Source organism: Cariama cristata, unplaced genomic scaffold, assembly GCF_000690535.1.
Source record: "Cariama cristata isolate BGI_N322 unplaced genomic scaffold, ASM69053v1 scaffold9297, whole genome shotgun sequence".
NCBI classification, from domain to species: domain Eukaryota; kingdom Metazoa; phylum Chordata; class Aves; order Cariamiformes; family Cariamidae; genus Cariama; species Cariama cristata.
The window spans coordinates 6232-25495 of record NW_009624895.1 but is presented as its reverse complement, the minus strand read 5'-3'; the positions used below and the strand labels follow the sequence as shown (position 1 = coordinate 25495).

The 19264-nt window shown below is 39.3% G+C and overlaps 1 protein-coding gene across 1 annotated transcript in view; it reads right to left on the bottom strand.

The window, feature by feature from the left end:
* Positions 1-1929: 1929 nt before the first annotated feature.
* ZMPSTE24 (zinc metallopeptidase STE24) overlaps positions 1930-19264 on the bottom strand; it is a gene marked incomplete at its 5' end in the record, with an annotated part of 22119 nt that continues 4784 nt past the window's right edge. The window contains 8 exons of the mRNA XM_009703365.1: positions 1930-2736; positions 3047-3190; positions 5128-5232; positions 6709-6869; positions 9235-9376; positions 13479-13631; positions 16537-16653; positions 17324-17410. Coding sequence (XP_009701667.1) covers positions 2512-2736; positions 3047-3190; positions 5128-5232; positions 6709-6869; positions 9235-9376; positions 13479-13631; positions 16537-16653; positions 17324-17410 — 1134 coding nt within the window. The remainder of the gene's footprint in view (positions 2737-3046; positions 3191-5127; positions 5233-6708; positions 6870-9234; positions 9377-13478; positions 13632-16536; positions 16654-17323; positions 17411-19264) is intronic.

Genomic DNA, 19264 nt, shown 5'->3' with positions numbered 1-19264 from the left:
GAAACTGGCAGCTCATGGCTTGGACAGGCCTTTCGGCAGGACACTGGTGATCAGCGCCCACCAGCCTCATGGATGCCTTTGTGGAGCGTACTGCCAAAGATGTTCTGCTCTGTGTTCCCTTGCCTTGAATATCTGAACATTATTGGCTAAAGGTAACAGAAAACAAAAGCTCGCTCTTGCTAATTTTCTTGCCTCTATTCTCAAAACTGGTCATTAATCAGAAGGGATGTGTGGCTCATCCTAGTAGACATGCCTTGTCATCAAGCTGGTTTGTATTGGCTGATCATGTGGCTGTGTAGACACTGTAGGAGGATTTAGATACCTGGGAACACAGCAGCTGCAGAAAAAGATTTAGGTGTCATTTTGATCATTCTCGGGAACACAGGGAGCAACTTGAGGCTGTAGAAGGTCTGCAACATGTAGCTGATGCATTCCATATATCTGCACAGCAGTACGCAAACAAGCAGAAGGTCAACAGCACACACTGACAAACAATGCCAGTGCTGAGAAGTCACTGGAGTAGGCTGGAACCAACTCTGAACCCTTGTTCAGATGAGTTAGATGACAAAATCCAACTGGGAGAACTGCAGAGATCAACTCCAAACAGTTACAGGGAAGAAAAGGAAGCAACAGGCAATTGCCGTAACAACACTATCTTTGCCTGTAAGTCTTACGTATTTCAAGTATTTCATGCTTCCACAGGAACTGGCATTTCCTTCATTATCCCACTTTACTCTCCTTTTGTTTGTTTAGCCAAATTTCTTAAATAGCTACAAAATTCATTTTTTAGTGTAAGTTTTACCTAATGAATGAGACAAATGGTTTTCTCAGAGCACATTTAACATGTTTTTCCTAGGTTTACACCAACCAACATGTCAAGCTCAAAATTTGACACATTTATTTACTCTTCTGAATTGACAGATTCAAGTTAATCCTTTTATTTTTAAGGGCCATTTATTAAATGCAGTTAACATGACAAATATAGGCTCCCCATATTTGTAAAACTGGCTCATAAGTCCATATCTGTAGCTTAGCTTCATATTCGCCAGGGTATAAACACAATTAGAATAAGGCATACAAAGGGCTTCCAGCAACATCTTGTATCTTGTTGCACCTGAGACATGATCATGCCCATCATCTTATAAGGCATTTTTCCCTATGATCAGAAAAGCAAATTTAAGCTAACAGTAAAGTCTCTGAGAATACTCTGACATCTGAAACAAGAAGAATTTGCTTTGACTACTTCTCTCTTTGTACAGAGCTGAGCAGAACTTTTTAATTTACCGCAGATACAAAATCTGATTTTTATATGAAGTATGTGCAGTCTGGTCCAAAACATTTGTGTGGCATATACAAACTTACATTTAACTTTTATATTTGTTTCAAGAAAAGTAAACTTAATTCCACCTTTCATCAGAAAAATCTGAGACAATCAATGCAGAAGCCATTTCTGCAATTGCTCACTTTGTTCTTTGCTAACCTATATGAACAAACTGTGTCTTGGGCTATTTATATCAGAACAACAATGAGGAATATTTTCTAAGTATTCCAGCACTGCTATTTCAGCTGGATTCATATTAACGGAAAATCCTTCATGGAGTGGAGGAGAAACCCCCTCAGAATGAAAGTTTGGCTCTGATATACTGTAAGCAACTGAACACTTCCATATACACAAAAAATTTAGGCAAACAACAACAGAAATGGAGGAACTGAGGTGTGGAAAACCTGCTAACCATTCCACTCACAGGCAAAAGGGAGAAGAACAGAGATTTAGCAACTTTCTCTAACATGTGGGTCGTATTCTCTATTACATAGTTCCACACTCCCAGCAGCACAGTGGAGAAGAGGAGGAGCCTAATCCCACTATAATGCTACCAAATTCAGACTAGTGCTCATTTTCAAGGAAGCAGTGGTACACTTCCTCAGCTGTAATTCATCCTTCTTCCCACGCTTCAGAGAAAGCAGGTTTTATTAAGTAGCATTTTCAATTATGACAGACATGAATCCAGCAGAAAGGCTTGTACTTGCATTCAGCTTTTAAAAACACAAAACAGTGACTGGTGAGTACAGGTGTTATCCTACAAGAAATCAAGTCACTCAAACTTTCTTCATTGTGAAGAGGGTTGAGACTGGAAAGGTTCACAGAACACTGAGAATGGGAAAAGGATCAAAAGCAATGTTCAAGGCATACACAAACTGAAGAAATAGGTGCTTTGAAATCTATGCTTTTGTTTTCCTCCCTTTACAAGTCTATACTATGATATGGAGATAAAAGCCAGTGTGTGTGTGGGGAAGGTCTTCACCCAGTACTTTTTCTAAATTAAGTTCCATAGTTTTGTTTTAGTTAAAAAAAAAGTAATTTATAATTTAATACCTGTTTCAGGATTCTCAGATCTGTGGTGCTGCTAACATTGCACTTAATTGGCATTATCCTTAAAAAGAAATTAAAAAGCAGCTCTGAACTTTGCTTCTGAGATGGAAGCACTGTCTCTGAACCAACAATGATTCCCGTCAGTCTTGCTTTGCATCTTTCAAGGCCTGAAGTCTTTCTAAAAGGGGCGGATGGGAGTAATGCCACATTGAAAAGATCCAGTCAGAAACAGGGAATCCTAAATTATCTTTGTTTAGCTTAATCAAAGCAGAATATAGGTCTTTAGCCTTCCCAAGTTCCTTGGCAAATGCATCTGCTTGAAACTCAAATCGTCGGCTTAATACAGTCAGACAAAATGAGAGAACCTGTGGAGATAAATATATTAGAAATTATTTTAAAATTCAGCTATCTGCAAGTTCCTTACAGTATCAGTAAATACTACTGTATCTACCTTCCCACACCCCACACATCATTGTGGCTGTAGAATTATCTCAGTAAGGTTTATCCAGGCCACATCTGAAACTGGGAGTCTTACCCAACATGGAGCACTAAGCCTACTTATTAAAATGAGACACCAGATAGAGCCCCTAGAAACTTCAAACCTTCTCCCTCAGCCAAAAAAAAATTATTTAAATAGGATCATACTTCAGCATCTATGTCTTGAAAACAATTTACCTCATTGTAGGGTGAAAAAATGAACTGGAAAATAATCATCAAGCCTATCAGGGTAGGCTGGGTGTCATAGAAACCAAATGCAGCAAAGAGTTCTTTTCGACCAATTAATACAGCAAACAAGAAGAAGCAGAGGAAGGAATTCATCTAGAGAAAGGAAACAACATTCTTGATTAAGATGAGTTTTTCATCTAAGTCTAAAACAGAGTCTCTTCGTATTACAGATTTGCACACAAACGCCACTGAAAAAAAACCCAAACAGATTATTTTAGAGCTAATATACAGAGAGCAACAAACCACAGGCCTTTACCTTCTTTCTGTAAATGCATGCACTAGAGAAACACTTCTTATTTTGTCAGTGAGCTAAAAAAAAAAGTCTAAGTAGTGAAGGAAGATGAGGAGGCAAGAAGAGAAGGTAAGTGAGGAGGGAGTACAGGGTAGAATCCATCTCCTTGAAATTAAACATAGGTTCCAAAAAGTTTAAAACCAAACAGAATGTGTCTGTGCTGTGTCATACTTCTATTCCTAGAAACAATTTATGCTTCCATCTAAACCATGCATCACTGTGTACAAGCACTGTGCTTGCCTGGTTTTTCAGAGGCAAGAGGCAGGACCATGCCTTATCAAGTTTTCTAGAGAAGGTGGTTAGTACCTTTTCAATCTATTCAAGTGGCTGTTTGGTCTTTTTAGAGTAATGTGGAAGATGCCAGAATACTGTTGGTTATTGAAACACATAGGACAGAAAAGAGAGGGAGGGCTGTGACAGCAAACAATCAACAGAAAAAGCAGAAGACACCACAGAAGAATTTGTGAAAATTTCTGGAAGTGAAGATAAAATCTACCTGTTACAGCAAAATAATGGTATCTAGAAAGTGGATCCAAAGTTACATGAGTTGGCAGAGTAGCAAAAGCATCCTAATATTTAGTAGGGATCAACACTGATGTCAGAAGTTGGAAGGTAATTGCCTTAAAGCAGAAAGTGAGAAGAACCTCACTATTCAGTTGCCTGCATAAGAAAAAGCCAGTGTGGAAACAGAAAGATAGAGATTTTCTTGAACAGGAGCTTGATAGTGATGTTTACAGCCTAAAAAGCTTGTGAATAGCCTTAGAAAAATAACAAAACAGCACTTCTGGAATGGTGCACACATCACAAGAAAGACATGATGGAGTTACAGACAGTCCTAGGAGGGTGGCTAAGAGAAACAAACAAACAAACAAACAAACAGGCTGGGAACTTGGAGAAAAGATGGGTGAGTGATACCTGGAACAAGATAGATCTACACCAAATCATATAGTAGACTGCTGATAGTAATTTAACAGAAGGCACATAGCTGTGCCTTGCAAATAAAAGAATTTGAAGTAGGAGGTTTGGGGGAGGAATTCTCTTGTATTGTGGAATGCCCAGAGGCACATGCATGAGTAAACAGACCATCAGGTTCCTTTTCTTCAAAGGCAATGTTGGGCAATCTCTAGAGATTGCTTCAGTGTTCACTCCGATTTGGGCATGCACCAAGAATGGCACAGTGTTATTTACCAATAAGCAATGCACAAGGTATGAGAATACAACATAAATAAGTAAGAATGCCCTCCTGTATCAGATTTCATAATCGTTCTCCTTCTCAGCTCTCCAAGGAAGAAGAGTGACTCAGACACATAGCTTCCTCAGAGATAGTGACAAACACTTTAAAGAAATGCAGGCTGGGAGACAGGATATATCCAATCCTACCCCTAGCACAGGGATGGAAAGAGATCTTCAGAGAAGGCTCTGCAACTCAAACGGACAAGGAAGAAGTGGTATAGAGGAAGAAAAATGTGTCCAAACTTCAGAAGGCTGCTGAGATGAATTGAAATGGCAGCAGACATGCCTTCTTAGATGCTTTCTACCAACCAGATGGAGCAAGGAGGGGACAGAAAGGCATGTTCACTGTGGATACAACAAAGAAAAAAAACCAAACCAACCAACTTTCTGTCACAGAGCATAAGTATATTGTGTGAATGTACACTTATAAATCTGGAAGCAGGCATTTGGAAACAGCAATAATTACAGAACGGTCTAGGAAAACCAACAGTTTATCATAACTTACCTGGCTAATGATAATATTTTTGACAGTGTGACCTAGTTTCCAGTGACCCAATTCATGACCAAGTACAGCCAGAACTTCTTCATTTTTACATCCTTGTTTCTTATTCTGAGGGAGTAATAAAGCAGAAGTAATATCAGGTATGACTGAACACAACTGAATAAATTTCTTACTTATTAGTTTATTTTTCCCTAGGTCACTTAAGTGTCCCTAGATCAGGCTGTTCCCTTCTACCAGCAGACAAACACATATGATTTCTTATTGAGCCTTTTTCAAGAAGATACTTACAAAAAAAAAAAAACCCACACAAAAACAAACCCCCAAAAAACTTTTATGTTCAACAAGATTTCTACCATGAGGTGGTGTTCTCTTTTTTTCTATGTATGCAGATATGCCTATGCAAACCTGGAAGAATGCTGGAAGATTTGCCTTCCAAACTCTCTCCTACCATCCCTTGATCTCATCCTGATTCTTTACTCAAGAAAAGGCATAACAATGGAAGCAGACATTCAGAGCTACAGACTCTCAACAGAGAATTGAGAGCAAAGTCCCCTCCCTACTTCCTTCAACACTCAACATGTAGCCTCTCTCCCATTCCTTTAAAAATGAATGACAGCATCCCTGTCCTCTGCAACAAAGGCTACGACATGCCTTAAAGCTATCATTAGGAAAGATGGACATCTGTACCTTCAATGGTACATTAGCAAGTCAGAAGCAAGCACAGGGGCTTGTGTACTGAGAACATAGCTGAAGCACCTGTTGAAGTGGAACAAATGATTCTCATTATGACTAGAGCAGGTGAGCTCAAAATGCCCTCCTCTCATCACCCACTTCTGCAGTATGCCATACCAAACTGTGGATGAGAAGAATTCCACCACCAACAGTTACACGAAATAGAAGCTGGACTAAACAACAATCTATACTTTAGCCTAACCTTAGGCTGCACGAGGCAATTCATCTCAGAATTACTCCTTCAGGCTCTTCAAAAAGTATTCCATCAGTTTTAACCATCCCTACGCTCTCCTGAAGCCACAAAAGCTGTTACAGCAGACTCTTGATCTGCAGCTGCACACCAATGGAAACAATGAAAGGCCATCATCATGTTCTTGACCAGGGTGGGAGGATGCACATGTGTAATCTGTATGTGTGTGCACACGTGTGCCTCTTGCACCAAAATTCTTGTGTGTAGTAAAAGGCACACAAATGATACACTGATAGTCAAAAGCATTTCTTTCAAAGGGAAGCTTCAGTGTGGCAATCCCAAGTGAAGGAACACGAGCTAATACCCTGAACAGGTCCCTTGTTCAAACAATTACAAGGAAGGCCTATTTTTTACATGCAGGGAACCAATGTTTGGCTAAAGCCCCTGTGGATTTCTACAGTCTCTTTGGTGCTATCTACACCACTCACACAGTCCCAGAAATTCGAATTAGCAGCTCAGGGATACTTTGGTGTTGAAATCATTAGGTTTTGGGTTTTTGCAGGGTTAAAGCAGGACCTTTAAAATACATTCAGAAAACACAAGGGAGTATCTCACCAAGAAGTTAATGTAAATAACACAGTGAAAACCAAAGATGAACTCACTTTGGGTTTAGACTTTGTCTCTTCATTCTCATCATCTTCTCCTTCTGCTGGCTCTTTGTTCAATGCAGAGTAATCTTCCAGGAGGGTGTCGAAGAGTACTATCCGCTTATTCTTGAAGAATCCATAGAAATAAGCATTGCTATGAGAGGAACGCTTAGAACCTGATGGGGAAAATTTACATTAAAGACCATGATCTGAATAATCCCATGCACTGAAGACTATGCAATATTACATAGAACAGATTGTTCCAAAGGAATTCTCAAAGTCCCCAAATGAACAGCAGACAAACTCAAGCAAATGAGTTCGTTTTAAAATATGCTTCAAACTACAATCTAAGTAATGATAACCTCATTTACTGACTCCAATAGAGAAATAATTTTTTTCATCTGTAACATGTAATCAGTAAAATCACTATAAACATAACAGCAGCATTGTGAAGATCTAATATCCAGAAGAAAAGCAATTTCTATTGCAATTTCAGGTTCAGAGTGCATAGAACACGTGCGGCCCTCCCGGCAAAGGACCTGTGACAAATACATTTAGAATTCTTTCAATGTGCCAGCAAAGATGATTTGAAACAGATAAGGATGACAATGTTAGAAACAAATAAGGAGAAGATGAAGAGATGAACTACAGATTATCAGGCAGTCCCTCAAAATCATGCACTATTTCTACTGTCAATATACCTGGGGACAAGAAACTCATCTCTTTCCATGGAACATGGCCTGTTCCAGTTGATTAAAAAGCTGTCTAGATCAAAGCGGCTGTTAAAACTTTGCCTATTTTCGCCTGTGGACAGGAGCTGTTGCAACATCAGGACCGAAAGAGGTCTCTATGGAAGAAGAGGTGGATTGCTCTGTGTTTTGCAGCAAAGGATAAGATACTTCAGGTTGAATGCATTTGCCTTCACCTCTCACTATAAACGTATGAGCTGCATAAACTCCTTAGGGCATAAAATATCCACTCTTCCATTGCAAGCCAACCCATGGTATGGCCATGGTAACCTTCAGCACCAAACCAAGACAGATCAACAGAGGAACAGACTGGTCAGAGTATGAGGCCTCAACTTCCAGTCCCTTCTCAGTGAAAAAACCTGAACAGCCACAGGGTAGCAATGTTCCCTTTCATCTGTGTATCATGAAAAACTTCATCCTCCACTAAATGTTGGTAGAGGAGGAACCTTTGTAATCTGCCTGTTACAGAATGAACCCTGAAATTAAAGGACGTGGTTGCACATGTTACTAAGAAGTCAGTTCTGGAGCGGCAAAAGCCAAGACAGTGCAGAAAAACACCGGCAAAAAGATGTTCACACATCCACTCCCCCATGTCAGAAGGGAATGGTGTTGGCTCAACACTCTTAAGGATGCCAGGAAAGAAAGCGGGGATTTGGCAGCCTCCCTCCACTGCAGATGACTGCCACTAAATGCAGACATGCTGAAGAAGCCAGTGCAGTAGTACACTATCAGAGTACCAACAACTGGCAAACAGGACTTTTACCATGGTTAAAAGCTAGGACAGAGCCAGCAATGCATACAGGAAAAATTCATGTATTTGGCAAGCCTCTGTACTGACTCTCACACTTGAAAAGCTTCAACATAGCTAGGAAAAAGAGAAGTTTCTTGGGCCTCAAGTGTATCAACAGTAGTAGTTCCTAGCTGCACCGAGGTAGAGCACTGGCTGGATTTGGCCAGCCCAAAGTTTTCAAAGTCAGAGCTTCCAGGCTACATAAAACCTTCATCACCCTTTCTTACAGCAAAATTCTACCATTTCAGCTCTATATGCTATCTCATGCTGCTTTCACCAAGGCAATAAAAAGACCTCTGATCCTCACAGGTGGGAAACAAAACCAAAACAAAATTTGGGAAGTCCCTGAAATCAAGTTCAGAAGGGAGTAAAATAAGTAACAGTGGAAATGTCAAACAGTAAAGTGCTCCATGAACACAGAAGTGGAGAGGAAGTAACATGGCAGCTGGCATGCTCCATGTTATGTCCTTTTTTCTTAGGTCATGGAATAAGAAATTCATTACCAGAAACTGAAAAAACGACAGTCTCAAGTAGAAGGTGTCCAACCACACCATAAGAAACCATCCATATGAACACTCGAAGAAGGAATAGGTGTTTTTAGCTTTCATAACTTTTTCAACTGTTTCAGCAAGGACTTTGAGACAATCAATGCTAAACTGAGACTAGAAAAGATTTAAAAAAACCAAACAAAAAACTTTTCCCTCTGGTTTAAAGTTCTAAAATTGGAATCTGGATTGCTGCTTCCATTTCTGACTGTGCTATGTATTTCCATTCCACAAAGCCAACACAATGCTTCCAACTACATGCTGAGTTAAGGCTGACATCGAGCTTCACTTTTCTGACCTCAAGGCAAAAAAAAGTAAAATGATATGGACATTGACACGTATTACAATACCTAAGGAATATAAGCAACTGCCCTACTGCAGCATCCACAGTCAAAGCTAAAAATCCACAAATTCAAAATTACAAAGTCTTTTTATTAAAAAAAAAATAAAATCTCACCTTCAACAACATACACCTTAGTCAGTGGGAAGTCAATGCTCTTTGCCATTGTTTCAATTTGTTGCTTGAGCTCTCCCTCAGGAAGTGGAATGAATTTATCAAACAAAGGTGCAATATAGTCTGCATAGATTGTAACAAGCACCTGCAAACACATATAGATATTAAAAACAAGACATACAAATGTGTGTCTAGTACTAAAGGTGGAGCATGAGTAAGTACAAAAAGAGGGCATAATTTCAGAAAAAAACTTGATAAAGCAGAATCCTGTATGAAGTGTGATCTATAGCGAGGCTCTCTATGGGTCATCCCACCTACTAAGACAACTGCTCGTCTGTTGACAGTCAGCAATTCAACAGCATGATAAGAGTGAGGGCAGGTTAATCTACAGTCTACAGCCCTCAGCAGAATTAATGTAAACAGTGCTTTTGCTCTGAGGGTTCATCAAACAGCAGAAGGCAAAGCCACTATGACAGCTGGAAGCAGTGGTCTTATCAGTGAGAGCCTGACACCCACTCTACCGATACTGGAAAGCTCTGAAGTGTTTCATAATGAGCAGCAAAGTTGACTGAACCAGGAGATAGTCCCGTTTCTTCAAATTTCTGCTGACTTGCAAAGCCACGGTCTAAAACAGGCAAGAAATTTAATGTCCTCTATTTTCTTCCCCTTTTCCCAGTTGTATGCAGGGCTAAAGAACTGCCTGATGCCTCTAGGCCACAACGATTAACAGCCATGTCCCAAAAATCACTACAATGCACCTGCATCTCTTCGACCTGGCAGCAGTCACAGCCCAGATGAGAAAGCCAGGATTGGAGTAACACTGTGATGGGAAGGAAAGCTGAACTCCCTTCCCTCACAGTCTGGACCTCCACGAAGTGATTTCTGTTTATTTATTTTAAAAGAAAAGGACTGGAGAAAAGTTTAAATTCTGGTTTGCAAAAAAGGAACAGGACATGAGAGGCAAATGGACATCAACATTAACTTTGAAGTTATCTTGACGCGTTTTTTTCCCACTGAAAACAAGTACCTTGACTTTTGAAAGTATCTGCACTGTTGAAAAAGTCCAATGAAATCTAAAACTAGGGACAATTACTTTTCCAAAGTCAGAGCAAGTGAGGACATCAGTATGAAACACCACTAGAAAATAAAAGTTATTTTTGTTACTGTAACTGTTAAGACAAGGGTTTAAACCTCTGCGGATATTTTGCAGCAAGTGTAGGAGGGTTATTTTATAGAGCAGAAATCAGCTGTCTGTTTCAGTCCAGACAAATGTGTCAGCCTATGTAGTATGTGTGAACTAATCTTAAGTTTTTATCTCTGATCTTTGTGTAATCCCTTGGTATCAGCAGGCATAACAGACTGGTATGCAACTCCAACTATGATTACAGAGTTATGGAATGTGATTACAACTGGAAATTCTCCCTAAAGGGTAAATCTGACACCTCTTAAGGTTATTTTGCATGTTGTCCTGGTTTGGCCAGCCCAGCCTTAAATGGTGACACATGTCAAAGACTGTTCAAACCCACGCTTAAGGCCTCAAACCATGACCAATACCCCATAAAGCTGCAGGGACATTGCAAGACACCTGAAAAGCACCAACTGTCTGTGCAGGTACTTAATCCCCAGGAAAAAAAACAAACCAAACCAAACCACAAAAAAAACCCCACCAAACCCACAGGGGTGGGGTGGGGGAGTAAGCCACTCGGTCTTTTGGTCTTGCCACATAATCTTTCAGTACAGAAGTCTGTAGCTCTGACACCACACGTTTTATTTTCTAGCTTTTGTTGTGTAAAAGATAGCCCAACCCCTGTTTTATCAGTTTCTAAAGTATCTGTAAGATCTCAGGAAAAAAAAAAAAATCTACATGGACAGCTCAATTGCAAGGGGCAGGCAAAGCAAAAATAAAATACTAGTTTGTGATAGGAAAGTGACAGAGAAAGAAACGTGTTATCAGCTGAGTATGTTCTGCTTCTCACCTTGATATTTAGTGTTAGGTACTACTCACCTACATCTCTTCTTTCTACAAAAACTTGCTTGATAAAGACTATAAAATGGACATTCAGAATATGATCTCATACAACATTTTTTACTATATTTTAAAGAAAATATGGCAAGAATAAAAGCAGTCAATGACCAGTATAAAGGAAGCTAAGGAAAAAAAAATTTCACTTTCGGTGTATAAATGAGGACAGGCCATTTCAGAAAATCCTGTATCTTCTTTCAATCCTGAAAGTACCAGCTCTCTTAAAATTTCAGCTTAACCCTTCTATGAAAAAGTAAGTCTTTGAAGCCTTTAGGACTGAAGACCTAAAATATGAACTGGGTATCACATGAGGAACTAATATCTCTCTAATTTTGCAAATAATAAGGCTACACTAGAATAATCTGTAAGTATGGACTGTTTCACTCAGGGTGATAGAGCAGTACCTCAAATGTTGAATTATGATATAATAGTATACTGCTGATCAAAGCTGGAAAGAAAAAGAACAATTCTTTAAGAAGTACTGATCAAAGTCTGCACAAATCTTTCTGTAACAGTCATTTCAATACACGTGAACTGATATTTTTGAGATCTAACACAGATTTTTCAGAATACATTCAGAGACAAAGTCAGACTGTAAGGACACCTGGACAGGTGCAGGAGCCAGCACAACAAAACAGAAAACCCTGTATAATTAAGCCAACAAACAAAAAAAAAGCTTGAAAAAAATGAAAGTAGGAATTGTAAGCTAGACTTACCACCTAAGTGGGGCACTTCTGCTACTACGCTATTCTCATCGAGTTCCTCAGAAACACTTCACTTATAACTGCACTATGCCAGAATTAGTAGCCATACTAATAATCCACTAATCCACACACATTTTACTTCAGTTACATGTTAGGCATCAATGAAGCAAAAATACAAATAAGCAACAAATATAATTCAGATAATGAGATCTGTATCCCATAAAAACAGATTATGAAAAGACTTCGCAGTCATGATTTAAACTAAGCCACAATTCCTTCTATGTTGCCATGTCTGAGAAAGTCAGTGTGACTACTGGATATGTAAGTGGGAAATCAGATCTTCCTGCATTAATTGCAGTGGCCTCCCATACAGCATTATGATCACATTTTTGTACTAATGTGGCCAGTCAATGCCTGTGCTTTAGAAAGGAAGTTGACAAACTGAAAGTCTAAGAAAGCTATAAAAGTGATCTGAATTTAAAAGCAGTGGGGAGAAGGAAAAGGAAAAAAAAATAAAAAGCAACACTTACTTAAGTCATGAAAGAGAAGCCTGAGAAAAAAAAGCAATCACGATTTCCTACCCAGGTATTCCTAAAAATTTTCTTGATGATGCATGGCAGTTCAACCAGAAAGCCTGAACTTCACATGAGAATTAAGGGACTGATTGACCCAAATTTATTGTTAGGCTGACGTGGCAGACTTCATTATGTTACTGTAACAGAATAATTCTTTTACTTGTTAAGGTGCTCTTTTAATCTACAAATGAATGAATATATACAACAGTACTTCTGTAATTTCTTCCTTGGGTGAGCATGGTTAGTATATTGAGCAAAAAGATAGTAGAGCACTATGTTGAAATAGAAAAAAAAAAATAAATACAGACTTCAAAGCTTATAGTAAAAATATAAAACATCAAATCCTTATGATGTATACAAAAAGACCCTTTTAATGTAAGCCCTAAAAATGTCAGTTACCAATTCAGTGTACAAAAGCAGCTATATAAGCAGAACCAGAAACGGAAAATTGCTACTTGTCTCAATACACAGCAATGCAACTGAGAATTGGTGTTTGATAACCTGTAAGAAAAGCCCAATGGAAACATTACTGACCAAAGCACATTCTGCCTTGTCTTGCCAAACTGCTGGCAGTTGTCCTTGTGCCCTTTCTATATTTAAGAAAAAGGAAAACCTATCACCACATAGTGCTGCGTTTCCAGTATCTATTGAAAGCTTTTGGAATGTTTATTTTTCAACTGATGAAGACACTCCAGTATTAAATAGATAAAATATAACACATTCATGTGGACTACTAATATGAGCTATTATTCCTGAACAAGTACACTGAGAGCAAGACACACTGTTAAAGGTTGCAGACACTAAAATTCCCAGGAGATTTAGATTTTTCTCCATTTCCTTTCAGTTACGCTTTTAAACTTCAGCACACTGAGCCATGCAAGTAAGTACTTGCATGAGCAAGTAAGCTAGCATTTGGAAGAAACCCAAACATATTCTCATACTCACCAAGGAAACAACTAATGTGAAGAGCCAGGCATAGATGAAGAAGTAGTCTCCCCCTATTTTAATAATGTAAAGCAGAAGGGATGTCACTGGCAACAGAATACACTGAGTCACAATAAACTTCTTGATAGCATCCTTAAAAAAAAATCCCAGCGTCTGTAAAGAAAGGATATCAGTGATATTTTCAATGTAAATACCGATGTGCCACAGTGGTTAATGAACTGATCCCTTCCATGGATGCACAGAAACAAAGTAAGACAAATCGCAGAACAGCAACACCAATGTGATAAGGAAATTGGAATCAGTTAAGAAAAGCTGGAAGAACCTTTTCACCTCCTCTCCTGGTAGCTGTGGCTCTTTACATCCACACGGACTGCAAGCCCACGCAGATGCGCTCTTTCTTAGTAAGATCTAACCCAAACCCTTATTTTGTGTTGCACATATATACTTCCTTAAAGGAGGAAAGAAAAATTTAAGCTTACCTGTCTCTTAATTCCTTTACCAATCTATATCCTAGACTTTATGGGATTTTTAGAAAATAGGAAACTCATAGCTACTCTAAACTATTTTGTCTTTGAATAGTTGCCACCATTCATCTTAACTTTCAGTTATGACTAAGCTGATTGTCTTAACTGGAAATATATAGAAGTCCTATTAAAGATTTTTAGATATATATTGGGCATTTTAGTTCACGCTTCCACTGACAGGCAGTTACTACCCAGGTAGCTGTCTCAGGTTGTAAAATTAGCATAACTTTAATAGAAGGAATAGAAATTTCAAAGATGTCTACCTGAATGAATCTGATCTAGTGACTCTGCAACATGATTAGATACCCAACTAGCTCTTTCAGGAATTGTTACTTCAGTACTTAGAGCTATCTGCAAGGCACAGAAGTGAGGGGGTTATTATGTAAAGATCCTTACCCACAACGTTGTATTAAAGAGTCCATACTATATTAAAGATATGAAACTCATCTGGAAAGAAAAAAATACTGGTGAAACAGATTTAAGTAAAAACTAAGGATTTGGGGCAAAAATTTGGATAGACGCCTCAGACTTCCATGACTATTACAAACACAAATCAGACCTAAATCCACAATTTTAGACTATTCTTTATGTAGACATATTCACTCTGGTCACATATTCTTCCTAAGTGACCATTAGTATCAGCAGTAATACAATTGTACAGACATATGCCCACACAAATGGAGCACTCCAGCAGATACTGTTCCTTGCCTGCCTTTAATATTCCCAGGTAGTGTGGGCTATCTTTTCCAGCTAGAAAAGCAAGATTTGTGGCTCTCATTCACACTAAGGAGTGCTCCTTTCCTGAAAATGGTATGGAGAAGCACGAAAGAAAGTGTGTGTGTCATCCTGGACAAAGGAAAAATTGTTTCTGTTTGATCAAAACTCTTAAACAGGTACAAGCCAGGAAAGAGAAAACAAAATACACAACAGTGTGTTCCTCCTTTATTACTTCCTCAGCTCAGCCAGAAAAAAAGCCTGTTCTACAGCTTTATCATTTTTTAGCTTAGTAAAAAGCTGAAGAAACAGTCACTTAAAATAACCTAGAAGAACTCTTAATGGAAGCGTGCTGCCAGCGCTGGGCCTTCTGGAACATGTCAACTACAAGCCATTTAGCTCAAGTTTTCATTTTAACTCTTTCTTTACTTCCAGCTCCACAATCTGAGGAGTAGAGCTGTAAAACTGCATGGTGTCTTTCATCTTTGCCCTGCCTCTTTCCTGCTTTCTAAGGCAGATGTGGATTCCAGAGAAATCCTAATTTTCAGCAAGCCAATCCCATGGAAGAAAGAGTCTATCTGAAGATCACTTGAGAATCATTACTAGAAATTCCAAAGTCTGGGCTGGTACCAGATGTGAATTTGGCTCAGTCACTAAAGGACCTAGCCCATCAGTCTGAAATGAAAGATGGAGATTTGACTGTGTTTGTAAGACATTTGGTACCTCAAATTGGATTGGAGCTGGACTCAGCCTTCAGTTCTTGGCATGAGGACCACTGTGGTGAAAAAAACCTTGTAAAAGACATTATGCAGGTAGCTCAGTCAAGCATTTAACAACACCCACAGGTGTCAGTGCCAAGTCTTCCTTTTCTCATTTGATTAGGCACAATGCTTGCACTGACAATGGTGAAGCACTCAGACAGCACAGCTCCGAGAAGAAAATGTTCAGAGGATATACCCAGAATCCTCCTTACCCTCCCTAAAGCATACAGCAAAACTACATGGATTCTGCGAGACAGTTTTAATGAAGCCCAAGCTGCTAAGTTCAGTATTTGACCTTTGCTTTTTCTGCACAGAGGCAGAGCCTGATCAAGTCAAGCTCTCCATCCAACAGCTAGTGTGCCAGTTTGCTCTAATTCTCGTGCTTTACAAGTCCCAGTACAAGTACTGACAGTCTTCAGACTTTTGTGTCCTGGGCATAAAGGGCTTGCAGATCTGGCACCAAGATGGAACTTACTCCTCACTAAGGTAGGAAGGACAATCAAGGTGCAGGCCTGATGCAACTACTCAGGCCTGACATGAGAGACAGAGAAAGATGGCTTTTGATGCGTATTAAAGGATGCTGAAAGTCAAAGGGATGTGTAGGCTAGGTCAGGGCATAAGCATATTGCAAGAATTAGGACTTTGTCAGCCGTTACAGTTTTTGAGGACTACAGAAGTGATAGCCAGAGAACAAACAAAATAAATCAAATAGGTATTTCCCTGAAGAAAAGATTACTTGACTCATGCTCTGGAAACATGGGAACATTCCTTCCTCCCTTGATAGGTGCAGGATGAGGAACAGCTGAGGTATGAAATGTTCTTTGTTCCTCTCCTAGAATACACACTTCTCTCTGCTCAGAGGTATGGGCTCACGCAGAGACATTCTGGTGTGGCATGGGTACTTCTGCAAGTCACAAACTGTCACTGCTCTTATTTTTATGCAGTGCAACTAGAAATGTTCCCCAAACTAATGATCTTTGGCACAGCTGTGGACATACCAGTCCAACTAACCAACCAAACCTACTGAAGACGTTAGGTCAGCATAAGTATCTACAATACCTGTTGATTGAAGCCATGTTTCTCTTCTATGACAAACGTGTTATATAAACTCCATGGGAGACCGGTCACTGCACTGAAGAATGTTGCAAGCAGCAGAAATACCAATGACTGAACAATCTAGAAAAACAGTAACATAAAAAAAATTTGATATTTACTGACCTGTACTAACATTAATATTCCAGGTGTTAAAAAATTGATTTTATGTCAGTGGTTTAACTGAAACTGGTTAGAAGATGAAGCTAGATAAATTCACAGAAATAACATGTTTGTGATGATTAGATCACTGATGACTGGAATAGCTACTGTGTTAAAGAAAGAAAAAAATAAACTGGTGAAACAGATTTAAATAAAAACTAAGGATTTGGGATGAGAATTTGGATAGATGCCTCATCCACAGCACAAAGACAGCATAAGCAGTAGCCTCAAATTTCTTACCCTTTTACTGTGCAGGAAGATCACATCTAGGTTTAGTAAAAAGACAACACCCAAACAAAAAGCCTCCCATAAACTCAACCCACCACCTCATTTGATTCAAGTAGCTTTGAGACTTGTATGTTTTTCACATACAAGGCTATTTTAATTAGTAAGCTAATTTAAAAGTCACATACCGTTATCAGTTCTCACACTCACCTAATCATTGTGTTCACCAGAAAATATCTGTTATTTCTACTATATTCTACCTGTAGCTAAATCCCACTTTAAGTAAATGCAAGCTTAAAAATAAAATTTATTGTAACAGTACAGTTCATGGACCAAACATTTTCACTAACATTTAAAGACTGCTTACCTCATATTCTGGACCAAACCCAGCACGACCAGAGATCTGACCAGACAGATTCCAGAGAAAAGGAATTCCTCCACAGAGAAGAATAATCTTGAACACAAAACCATATACCACAGAAGCAATATCAAACAGACTGTCATCTTATTCTACTAAAATTTCAGCATGATAAGGACCTTCTAAGGGTGAATGAGAAAAGTTTTATAATTAGGCTTTTTGTCCCCATCTGATCTTAGCAGTGCATAAAGAAAGCCTGGAATATTTGGCAACGGTTCGTTTTTACTTTGCAGAAGTAGTGATCAGGTCAAGCTTCCCCCCCCAGGAAATACTAGCGTATTTTCAAGCCTATTTACTGTAGACTTTGCTGCTATAGTGGCTCAGACATACGGTATATTTTTCAGAGGACCTTAAACCTCATTTGCCCTATGGCTGTATAACGTACCATCTCTAGGAGGAGTATGCAAGATTCAGCAACTTGACTGCACTGGGACAGTCTCTCCTGCATTCCCTACCGAGAAAAAGGCATTCAGCATTCAGAATAAAGCCGTAATTTCACTTTCAGTATTAGTGGTGCTTCAACCATTTTCGAAAGCTTCATGCTCTCCTCCTTGTGCCTGCCTAGCAATGCCTCCTGCCATACAGGTTGCCAAGGAACAGGGAGTGGACTACTCAGGACACACCATAATCAAAGAAATGCTTGAAACAGAGCTACTGAAGCAAGTGCTAACTGCAGTTCAAGGCAGGGGCTGATAGTGCTTGTTAAGCAGCTTGACTTCCAAATGTTTCACATTTACTTTCTTAGCAATTGATGCATCACTATGTATATAAAAATCAGTTTTCATGTAGGCAGCCTCCAGCAAGGACAGTAGCACGTTTTTATTTACTTATTTCTTTTTAAAAGGCTTACTCTTAAAACCTAGCTATTAGGGTGCATTTTGAGTGTCAGTAGGAGATAGAAAGGACCAAAGCAAGCTTGTTTCTCCTTTGCCAGCTACCTCTAAGTTTCAGAGCTGGAAAATCCCAGAAATATCAATCCCTGAACAAAGACAGCTATTAGCATGATGTTGATACTACTTATTAGTTAAAAAGAAATCCACATAATTAATGGCTGAAATTAATCAAAGAATACTAGTAATTCTAACACAGCATCTCTGGTTCAATTAACTTGCTAGGTTAAGGAATCTACTTCTACCTACTAAAAGCAAAATGCTGCAAAATTATCATCCAATTTCATCAACTTTGGCCATGACAGCCTCTTTCAAGTTCAGGCAGTTGCCAAAGCCAATAAAGGATGCAGTTTACACTCTAAGAAAGTGGCAAACCCAGACAGTAGAGGCCACCTCACTTTAGCTTTGCTGGAATCTGGTAATCCCAGGACAAATTCTGAGAAACAGAAAGACACGGCTCAACATCACAGAAAGGAGCAAGAACTCATCATCACATACATGCAGAGAAGCAGCTGCATGTACCCTACACATCATGGGTATCAGCTTGATTGTAGAATAGAATCATTTAGGTTGGAAAAGACCCTTATGATCATTGAATTCAACCGTTAACCTAACACTGCCAAGCCCACCACTAAACCATGTCCCAGGCACCATGTCTACACGTCTTTTAAATCCCTCCAGCAATGATGACTCAACCACTTCCCTGAGCAGCCTATTCCAATGCCTGATAACTCTTTTGGTGAGGAAATTTTTCCTAATATCCAATCTAAACCTCCCTAGTGCAACTTAGGGCCATTTCCTCTCATCCTATCACTTGTTACTTGGGAGAAGAAACCAACCCCCACCTCGCTACAACCTCCTTTCAGGTAGTTGCAGAGAGCATTAAGGTCTTCCCTCAGCCTCCTCTTCTCCAGGCTAAACAACCCCAGTTCCCTCAGCCGCTCCCCATCAGACTTGTGCTCCAGACCCTTCACCACCTTCGTTGCCCTTCTCTGGACTC